This window comes from Panthera tigris, chromosome E1 (assembly GCF_018350195.1).
Source record: "Panthera tigris isolate Pti1 chromosome E1, P.tigris_Pti1_mat1.1, whole genome shotgun sequence".
NCBI lineage: Eukaryota > Metazoa > Chordata > Mammalia > Carnivora > Felidae > Panthera > Panthera tigris.
Genome location: NC_056673.1, coordinates 43,002,149 through 43,012,826, shown reverse-complemented (window position 1 = coordinate 43,012,826; position 10,678 = coordinate 43,002,149). Strand labels below are relative to the sequence as shown.

Sequence of the window (10,678 nt, the reverse complement as noted above, 5' to 3'; positions counted from 1 at the left end):
AGCCAGGTGCAGGATCGGAGTCAGGCCGTAGAGACGAGGCTGTCGCGGATGGCGGGGAAGTCTCTAAGAAGAAGAGGTTGCTGTTTACTGATGAACGGAGTGTTTCGAAAGTGGTGAAGCCAGGTTATCCATTTCTTCTTTTAATGTAAGTCTCATCTGAGTCCTTCTCCTCCTTTCGTTCTTCCTTAGTCTCTGGAGGAAGTGAAATTGGATGTTTATAGAAGGCCAGGCAGTATCACGAAGAGAATCAACCCCAACGATTCCTTCCTGTGTGTTGGAACATTTGAGGAGGGACAGCTCGGAAACCTGGCTGCCATGGAAAGGACCTGTGGTCAGCTAGTTGGGGCCACAGATCTGATGGGCAAGATTGTTTCTTGTCAGTGTTAGGCCTTCTTTGATAAGGTGGAGCTTCTGAAGAGTCTGTGAATAATAAGTTTGCCTGAAACTCTTTGAACCAAGGACCTGGGACAGTATGAACTGACGAAAGGCACAGAGCTTGGAATGAGAAAATTCTGTCCCTCACCTGAGGCATGTTTCTACTGAGCCTCAGTTTTCTCTTCTGTGAATGAGGGATACTCATCCTTCTCTCACAGGATTGTTTTAAGAATTAAATGAGGATAGAGAATGAGATCCTGTGCCAGAGTGAACCAATACAGAGGGGCAGAGGTAGACGAAGGGTGACTTAAGAGTTTCCTAAAGGCACACGGCACTCACCTTTTCTGCTCAACTGTATCAGGGATGTTTGAACTCTCTACTTGCTCTCTTTCTTCTGGGTCTCCTGAAGACCCACCCCTCTTTCGTTTGCTTCTTGGTGTCAGTGAAGACAGCTCTGAAGATAGAAAGTGAAACCAGTCCCATAGCATGGTAGATGGGGGTCTGGCTCACCCAAGGAGCCTGCTGGAGTGCTGACCTAGCAGTCAGGAGACCCAGAGCCCAGAGATCTCACATCGTAGATGGTCGTGGTCCTGCCTCTGAGCCATTTCCTGCCTTCCTGAGGCGTTCTAGAACCGACAGGCCTATGTAGGGAGCTTTGGCTTCCTGCAAGGAAAGATGTGCCCGGAACTTTGGCCTGACCCCCACGTCTCAGTTCTGTTTTGTGAATTGTCAAGTGGCAATTCTTCTAGGTTTCTCTGCACTGTTGTCCTTTTGTGACGTTCCTGACACTGTTTTAGGTCACAGTTGTCTCTTGTCTGGCCCTGCTCTGACCTCAGTGTCAGTTTACTTTGTTTTTTCAGCAGACCCTGACTTGGCCAGAGCACCCACTTAATGATAAGCCTCCCTCCCTCCAGTGAATATTATATTCAGTGAATTAGTTGATGAGGCCTCAATGGTCTTCCTCTTCAGATTGCTGAGGCCCAAGCCTTGAGGCCGGCTGAGGGAAGGGCAGTTTTAGGGCTTGAGGCTCTGTCTAGAAGGGCAGGCCCCCGGAATTGCCAGAGGGGATTGGATGCCAGGGTCTCAAAGCCAGCGAGCCTGAACTTGGCCTGCAGGGCTGCGTAGGGTAGCCTTGAAGAAACCCAGCCTCTAGGATCAGGCACGGTTTCAGGACCGACTCTATAGTATGTCCCCTTCTCCCGGTGCCCTGGTGGCCAGAGCATGGAGCTGGTCTCCAGCGAAGGGTCCTGAGGATTCCCAGTGGGTAGGAGCTGGGAAAGTGGTGGAGGGAGAGACAGTCTGATGGGCTGTGGCCAGGGGCTAGTGTTCCTCCTGTCAGTCTGTTGTGCGCTGACCAGAGCTGGTTTCGTGGGGGCCGTCCTCCACACACCTATCTGCCTTTGCATGTCCTTACTTAGGAAGGTCGGCGCTGGGTCCTGTTCACCCTCTGCCGGATCCAGAGGCCAGGGCTTGAATCAGAGCGTCTTTCATCATTTAGGGCCACCCTGCCGTTCTCCATGCCTCACTGTTCGCCTGTAAACCTTTCCTGCCAGACTCAACCCTGATGCTCCCTTGCATCCCGCCACCTGGGCCCCCAGCTGGAGAGCCCTCCTCCCAAGACTTCCCTGCCCCCTCCCCAGCCACCCCTTAGCCCTAGCTCACACCCGCCTCTTCCAGAAGGGTGGATGTCATCCTGGCCGAAGGTGGTAGAGCCCGCCACTGATCAGCCCTGGGATCTTGGGAAGTTCCCTGACCTGGGTCAGCTTTGATTTCATATCTGTTAGATCTGGATAATAAAAGAGCTCGCCTAGGGTGGTTACAAGGAATGAATGAAGCAATGTGTGTAAACAGTACAAAATCCATTCAGCATGCCTCCATTTGATAACTTCTTTGGGCCATAGGGTTTTGAGAACAGAGACAGCGATGACCTATTTTTTGGTGTCCCTCCATGCTCGGCAGCGTGGTCACTAGAGATCTGTTTAGATGGGAATGTGCCTGCCCAATCCTGGTCCGTCCAAGTGGCTGGGGCGGTCCAGGCGAGCCAACAGCCACCCCCCGAGGCTCAGGTTGAGCCCCCCCCCCACCTAAGCCACCCCCGGGGGGGTGGGGGGGAAGCCAGTGCCCTGAGGGATTTACCTGTGTACTGACTTCAGGTAGTTGAGCGGACTCATTCAGACAGTGGCCTTTGCCTATAAGGCTTGGCCACATCCAACCGGGGTAATAGATACCATTTATCCTTAGTACCGTCAGGCCCTGTGCTGGGCGTTTTCCACATTCATAACCTCCGTTTGAGACGTCTGCCGTGGTGCCCCACCTAGCATGCCTAAGTGGTTAGTGGCAAATCGAGATTCGAACCCGTGTTGTTTCCCTTTAGGCGTGTCCCTGTGCTGCTCCAGCTGGACCCTCGTGCCTGGAGGGGAAGCAGCTATGTAGCAAGAGGCCCTCCCTTTGGAAACTTCCTTCAGTTGTGCTTGTCCCTGCCGAGCTGGCAGACATCGGGCTGGCACAGGAGTCAGAGGCTCCGAATGTGAATTGTGAGCCCCTGCTTCCTGGTCCACGTGGGCTCTTGGCACCTCCAGCGGCAGCATCCCCCTCGCACCCTTAGTTCTGTATCCAAATCGGCCCCTCATTCCCTGCTTTTTTGTGCCAGCGTTTGGTGTGGCATACAGAGGCCTCTCCATGCCCTGATTAGGGTGGACCCACCCACGGCACATAGGATTCCCCACCTCCTGAGATTCGAGCCCTCACATTTCTTCTCTTCCCTTGTTTCCTTCCTTAAAATCCACTCTTGGCTTTTACTTTTGAATTCAGAGGCCTTTGCATTGCAGTTTGAGGAAGATGGGCTGACCCGCTGCCTGCTGGGGGGAGGGGGAGAATTGGCTGGGGGTGGTGAGCTGGAACCTGCTCATGTGGCCGCGCCGTCTGTCTCTGCAGGTGTCATGTGATTCTCCGAGGGAGCTGCAGTGTGAGCGGAAATGCTCTCGGTGGTGGAGAATGGACTGGACCCCCGGGCTGCCATCCCGGTAGGCAGTCGGAGAGGCTCAAGGGTGGGGAAGGGGGCACGGGACAGCCATGTCATTGGTCTTCCTCACTTTGAAATGAATGAGTACTGTCTGGAAAGCGAGGCTTCGGGCTGAGAAAGAGTTATAGCAGAAGCAGGCTCTGAGGAGACCCTGCCCTTTCTAGAACATCTTATTGGTGATAGAATGGGAATTGATAAAAAACAACGGATTTTAATAGGGGCTGCCTGAAGACCAAGGATTTCTCAAAGGAAGTCATACATATGGGGCGCCTGGGTGGCTCACACGGTTAAGCGTCATGATCGTAAGCGGCTCATGGTCTTGCAGTTTGTGAGGTCAAGCCCTGCATTGGGCTCTCTGCTGTCAGAGCAGAGCCTGCTTTGGATCCTCGGTCCGCTCTGTCTCTGCCCCCTCCCCCACAGGCACATACATGTATGCACATTCTCTCTCTCTCTCTCTCTCTCTCTCTCTCTCTCTCTCTCTCTCAAAAATAAGTAAACATTAAAAGAAGGGGCAGCTGGGTGGCTCAGTCGGTTGAGCATCCGACTTCGGCTCAGGTCATGATCTCACGGCTCATGGGCTGGAGCCCCGCATCGGGCTCTGTGCTGCCAGCTCAGTGCCTGGAGGCTGCTTCATATTCTGGGTCTCCCTCTCTCTCTCTGCCCTCTCCCTCCCATGCTGTCTCTCTCTGTCTCTCAAAAATAAATAAACATTAAAAAAAAGAAAAAAGAAAAGAGGGCATTAGGGTGGCCTGGGTGCCTCAGACGGTTGAGCGTCCATTTGGCTCAGGTCATGATCTCACGATTTGGGAGTTTGCTGCTGTCACTCCCTAGCCCACTTTGAATCCTCTGTCCTCCTCTCTCTTTGCCTCTCTCTCTCTCTCTCTCTCTCTCTCTCTCTCCAGTCAAATAAGCAAACAATAAAAGAAGTATATGACCCATAAGTCATATGAAAAGATGTCTAACATCAAAAGACTGCATACTGTATGACTTCATTTACACAAAATGTCCAGAATTGGCAAATCCATAAAGACAGAAAGTAGATTAGTAGTTGCTAGGGGTTGAGGGAGAGGGGACTAGAGAGGAGTGACTGCTCATGGGCACAGTGTTCCTTTTTGAGACAATGAAAATGTCCTAAAATTAGGTAGTGGCTGTAGTTTCACTATTCTGTGAACATACCAAAAATCACTGAAGTGTATAGTTTAAATGAGTGAATTTTAGGCAATGTAAATTGTGTCTCATTAAAGCTGTTATAAAGAAAAAAAAAAAAAACGGGCTCCTGGGTGGCTCAGTTGATGGAGCGTCCGACTTCGGCTCAGGTCATGATCTCACGGTCCGTGAGTTCGAGCCCCGCGTCGGGCTCTGTGCTGACCGCTCAGAGCCTGGAGCCTGTTTCAGATTCTGTGTCTCCCTCTCTCTCTGACCCTCCCCCGTTCATGCTCTGTCTCTCTCTGTCTCAAAAATACATAAACATTAAAAAAAAAAAAATTTTTTTTTAAAGAAAAAAAGAACATTCGACTTTTCAAAGAACATTAACATGAACTGTTTGGGCTAAGATAAAAATAAAACAGTAAAATATTTATCCATAATCCTATCAGCTAACAGTTCAAACCAGGTTTTCTGTATTCCCTCCCAATCCTTTTCCAAAACACATAGGTAATTTTGACATGCTTATACTATGACAGAACTGTCTTTATCTTTCCAAAGGATTTTACATATATGTATTTTATAATTGATTTATGTAACAGACCTTAACGGAATACTTACATGTGTCAGGAACCAAGCCAAGTGTTGAGGATGCAAGAATGAAAAAAAAAAGCAAGTCCTGCCCTCAGAGTAATCCCCCCGCCCCCCAACTCCTGTGCTGTAGGTCAGGAAGTATTCGTTCCGTTTAACAGATGAGGAAATTAAGCTCAGTGAGGTTAAGTGAAATGTCTGTAGTGACCCAGCTGTTGACCAACAGAGCTGAGACTAACATCTGCCTCTGACTGCCAGGTCAAGGATCTTTCCTTTTTTCTTTCTTTCTTTTTAAAGTTTATTTCTTTATTTTAGGGGCGCCTGGGTGGCTCAGTCAGTTAAGCGTCCTATTTCAGCTCAGGTCATGATCTCACGGCTCGTGGGTTCGAGCCCTGCATCAGGCTCTGTGCTGACAGCTCAGAGCCTGGAGCCTGCTTCGGATTCTGTGTCTTCCTCTCTCTCTGCCCCTCCCCCCCTCATACTTTGTCTGTCTCTCTCTCTCTCTCTCTCTCTCTCTCAAAAATAAACATTAAAAAGATATTTTTAAATAAATAACGTTTATTTTATTTATTTTGAAAGGGAGAGTGAGCATGAGCAGAGGAGGGGCAGAGAGAGAGAGAGAGAGAGAGAGAGAGAGAGAGAGAGAGAGAATCTCAAGCAGGCTCCACACTGTCAGCACAGAGCCAGATACGGAGCTCAAACTCAAAAACCGTGAGATCATGACCTGAGCTGAAATCAAGAGTCAGATGCTTAACTGACTGAGCCGCCCAGGTGCCCCTAGGATCTTTTTTTTTTTTTGAATTTTTTTTTTCAACGTTTTTTATTTATTTTTGGGACAGAGAGAGACAGAGCATGAACGGGGGAGGGGCAGAGAGAGAGGGAGACACAGAATCGGAAACAGGCTCCAGGCTCCGAGGCATCAGCCCAGAGCCCGACGCGGGGCTCGAACTCACAGACCGTGAGATCGTGACCTGGCTGAAGTCGGATGCTTAACCGACTGCGCCACCCAGGCGCCCCCCTACGATCTTTCTTAATGTGGACCATGCTCCTGTTTTCTTGGTGTTTTTATGGTTCTAAAGTGGCACTTGTTGCCTCTTCATGGAATCGTAGACCCCTAAACAAGGTGGAAAGCTTCACCCCTGCCCTAGATGGATCACCCAGGCTCCCACACCTGTAACTATGATGGAGCCGGTATTTAAACACAAGATTTCTATGGCTATCAAATCACTGAAGTTCGGTTTAAAAAGCAAAACAAAAGAAAAATATACAAATATCTTTGCAAAAAAATAACTATCTCTGGGTGGTATAAGTACGTAATTTTCCTTTTCTCCTCTATGATTTGTCTCTGTTTTCTTTCTTTTTTTAAAATTTTTTCCAACGTTTATTTATTTTTGAGAGAAAGAGAGAGCGTGCGTGCGTGTGCAAGTGGGGGAGGGGCAGAGAGAGAGGGAGGCACAGAATCCAAAGCAGGCTCCAGGCTCTGAGCTGGCAGCACAGAGCCCGACGTGGGGCTCGAACCCATGAACCGTGAGATCACGACCTGAGCCGAAGTCGGACGCTCAACCGACTGAGCCACCCAGGCGCCCATCTTTGTTTTCTATGATTAGCTTGTGCTAGTTTTGCTGTATACACACCCACAGGTAGACGTGAGCACGTGTGTGGGTGTGCGTGTATTTGGTGATAAGCACTTACCTTCCAGGGGTCACCGCAGGATCTTCTAAAGGCCTGTGTTATGTCTGACACCGACTAGGTCATCAAGAAGAAGCTAGTGGGATCTGTGAAGGCGTTGCAGAAGCAGTACGTGTCCTCGGACACAGTGGTCACTAGCGAAGACGGAGATGCCAACACCATGTGCAGTGCCCTGGAGGCCGTATTTATCCACGGCCTGCATGCCAAGCACATCCGAGCCGAGGCCGGAGGGAAAAGGAAGAAGAGCGCCCACCAGAAGCCTCTGCCTCAGCCTGTCTTCTGGCCCCTCCTGAAAGCTGTCACCCACAAGTGAGATCAGCAGGGGAGGCTTTGCTTTGGGGAGGAGCTTCAGTGTGGGTGACCCTGGGCTCTCCCTCTACAGCTATATGGGAAAGCAGCAGAGATGCTCTGTGTTCTAGAATGGAGATGGGTGAGATAGGGGTTATTGTTAGACCAAGCCTCAAGAGCCCCTCAGCGCACAGGCAATGGCCTGGGGCTGCTCAGGCCCCTGGCTGGTCGCCTTTAGCAGGAGCCGCCTTTTTGCCACACCGTGGCAAAGTTAGGTAGTTGGAACAGAGAATGTGTGGCCTGCAAAGCCTAAAATCTTTACTAAGTGGCCCTTAACAGAAGAGGTTTGCTGACCCTGCCTTGGAATGTTTGAACATCTCTATGCTAAGTATTATATCCTAACAGGCTATGGCATTTTTTAAAGACGTGGAATCCAGATCATCTGAATATCCATCCACCCTGGGACGTTTGCCTCTGCGGCCCTGGCCCTAACTGCCTGGGCTTTGGAGCAAGCAGCTGCTGGCACGTTGCCTCTAAGGGCTATTAAATGCCACCTTCAGCCTGAAGGTGCCTTGTCAGTCTGTATCTTCCTTTTCATGCTGACTGCCACCGCCCTATCTCAGGTTCTTACCTCACTCCTAGGTGGCAGTGGCTTTCTGATTGTCCCCCTTATCTCATTGTGTCTGTCCTTAGGTCAGGCAGCTGGTCAACACTTATTGAGCTTAAGCTAACCCGAGCTCATTCCCTGAGCCCTGTGGAGCACGCACTCCTATGGGCGAGACGTGCTCAGGGCACTGTGATGGTCAGAGGAAGGGCATTTACATCAGACCAAGGGTTCGGGAACTGAGTTGGGTACATGATCTTATCCCGAGCAGCCCACCCAGAAGTCTGCGCGACTGCGGTCAAGTCATTTCCCGGTGTAAAAACTCTCAGGCTCCCCAGTGCTAGCCTGGAGTTCCATTCACTTCGTTGGGGCCCCGGAATCTGTATCCTGACCAGGTTCCCAGGTGATTCTGACGCACAGCCAGGTGTGGGGACCCTTGCCCCACCTTGCCTCACCGGTTGGATGCTCAAGACCCTGCATCACCTGACTTTGCAACCCCATCAGCCACTCCTCCTCCTCCCCGTGCTGTAACGGGAGTGCTCACCACTCCTGTTACACAGCTGCTGCTTCCCTACCCTTGGTGCCTTTTCTCTGTCAGTCCTTGGTGCCTGAGGTTCCCCTTCCATCTTTGCGGCTTGAAATCCCTCAAGGCCCAGCTCAATGCCTTGCCTGTGCCTAATCCCTATGCCTAATCCCGCAATGCCTTGCCTAAGGCATTGTCCTTACTGCAACCTGGAAGTGATTGCCTTCCCCCCACCCCAGCTCTACTGACAACAGGGTTCACTTCCGTGTGCCCTTGAAAGGTAGTAACCTGGACTGAGGGCAGGACCATGTCTGTATCCTGTATCTTCACAGCTCCAAAGACCTGGCACTTAGGGGCTCATCACATGTATGCCGGATGAGCAGGTGATGTCAAGGGCGCCTGGGGAGTTGAAACAAAAATGGCAATTATCCTGCATGACAGTAACCTCGAAAAAGTGGGGAGTTGTAGCTAAATATTTCTCAATTCCCTGTAGAACACTGCTATCTGAGATTTTTTCCCAAGCCTGTATATACTTGCAGTCGTTATTACTGGCTCCTGCTCACCAGTGGATAAAATGATCCTCCGTGATCTGAACTCACTTCTTGAAACAAGCCTGTCCTCTCCACCCCCAGGCACATCGTCTCGGAATTGGAGCACCTGATCTTTGTCAGCACGGACGTGGGCCGCTGCCGGGCCTGGCTGAGGCTGGCCCTCAATGACGGCCTGATGGAGTGCTACCTGAAGCTGCTCCTCCAGGAGCCCGCCCGCCTGTGCGAGTACTATCAGCCCACAGCCCTGCTTCGAGATGCCGAGGAGGGCGAGTTCCTCCTCAGCTTCCTGCAGGGACTGACGTCCTTATCCTTCGAGCTCTCCTACAAGTCCGCCATCTTAAACGAGTGGACGCTCACCCCGCTGGCTCTCTCTGGGCTTTGCCCGCTCTCTGAGCTCGACCCCCTCACCACCTCTGGGACAGAACTACAGCGGAAAGAGTCTCTGGATTCAATTTCCCATTCCTCAGGCTCGGAGGACATCGAAGTCCAGCACTCAGGCCACAAGATCCGACGGAACCGGAAGCTCACGGCCTCCTCCCTCAGCCTGGACACCGCCGGTTCATCCCAGCTGTCTTGCAGCCTAAACTCTGATAGCTGCCTACTCCAAGAGAATGGCTCCAAGAGTCCAGACCGTTCCGAGGAGCCCATGTCCTACGACTCCGACCTGGGGACAGCAAATGCCGATGATTCAGACCCGTCTCTGCAAGAGTGAGTGTCCTTCCCCCACTCCTCTCCTCCCCCTGCCTTCCTTCCTTCTCCTCTTCCTCTTTCTCTCCCTCCCTGTAGCATGTGATTGCCTGTCACTGAGCATTGACCTCTCTAAGGGCATAAAGGAAAAGGGGATCGTGGCTCTTCCTCAGGGACTGGAGTTGCCGGGACTTGTAACTGGAGGCAACATGGGGCAGCGAGGAGAATGGATTCAGGGAGGGCTCAGAGCTGAATCAGGCTCCAGCTCTGCCCCTGGCTGATCTTCGACAAGTTACCTAATTTCTCTGAGGCTTCGTGTAAAATATTATTGCCTCTAGGGCGGAAACCAACGGTTCGGAGTTAGATATACAACTTCCAAAAGACGCAGTGAAGCCCAGCGCGTCTGGGTGCTCCGCTGCGACCTCCCAGAAGGCCTCTGAAGGACACAGACCCTGAATGAGGCCTGGAGGAGGTGGTGCACAAAAGGGGCCAAGCGAGTGAGTGGAGGAAGAGCACAGGGAGCAATGAACTTGACTAGAGAAGGGACGCTGGGCAGAGCTGTCTCTTTAAAAGAACTTTTTTCTATTTGAGTATTGTTGACACACGGTGTTATATTAGTCTCAGGTGTACAAGGTAGTGAGTCACCATCTCTCTATGTTGTACCATGCTCACCCCAGCAGAGCCTTCTTCGTTCAGGCCCTTTTTAAACACTCATTTTTTAATAGATTTATTTTTATGGTAAGAAAAAAAAGTCTACCTACAGTGAAACGTCTTCTCCACCTTTGTAACCATAATTATTAATTCCTTACATCTTTCTTTTTCTTTTCTTTAAAGTTTATTTATTTATTTTTGAGAGAGAGAATGAGCAGGGGAGGGGCAGTGAGAAAGGGGGACAGAGGATCTGAAGCAGATTCTGTGCTGACAGCAGAGAGCCCAACGTGGGGCTCGAACTCACGAACCGTGAGATCATGAGCTAGGCTGAAGTCAGACATTTAACTGACCGAGCCACCCAGGTACCCCCTTTACATGTCTTTTTCTGATGTTTCTAAATGCATCTAACAGATAGGAATAGATAGACTTTTTAAATGTCTATTTCTTATCTCTGCCCCATCCCCACAAAGCTATTATAAATATACTGTTTGATACCTTGTCTTAGAAGAGATCAGAATTTTTGTTTTGGAGCTTCGTATCAGTTTCTTCAGTTT

General features: G+C 50.6%; 1 protein-coding gene across 8 annotated transcripts in view; it reads left to right on the top strand.

Moving 5' to 3' along the window:
• The window catches only part of PLEKHM1 (pleckstrin homology and RUN domain containing M1), a 47,904-nt gene that overhangs the window by 2,563 nt on the left and 34,663 nt on the right, over nucleotides 1-10,678 (top strand). For 6 of the 8 annotated variants that reach the window (XM_042967902.1, XM_042967899.1, XM_042967897.1 and 3 more), the window contains exons 1-4: nucleotides 57-145; nucleotides 3,310-3,398; nucleotides 6,882-7,129; nucleotides 8,868-9,494. In XM_042967902.1, coding sequence (XP_042823836.1) covers nucleotides 3,351-3,398; nucleotides 6,882-7,129; nucleotides 8,868-9,494 — 923 coding nt within the window. In that variant the 5' untranslated portion in view covers nucleotides 57-145; nucleotides 3,310-3,350. Of the gene's footprint in view, nucleotides 1-56; nucleotides 146-3,309; nucleotides 3,399-6,830; nucleotides 7,130-8,867; nucleotides 9,495-10,678 lie in introns of those variants that run through there. The other 2 variants (XM_042967898.1, XM_042967900.1) reach the window with 2 other exon arrangements.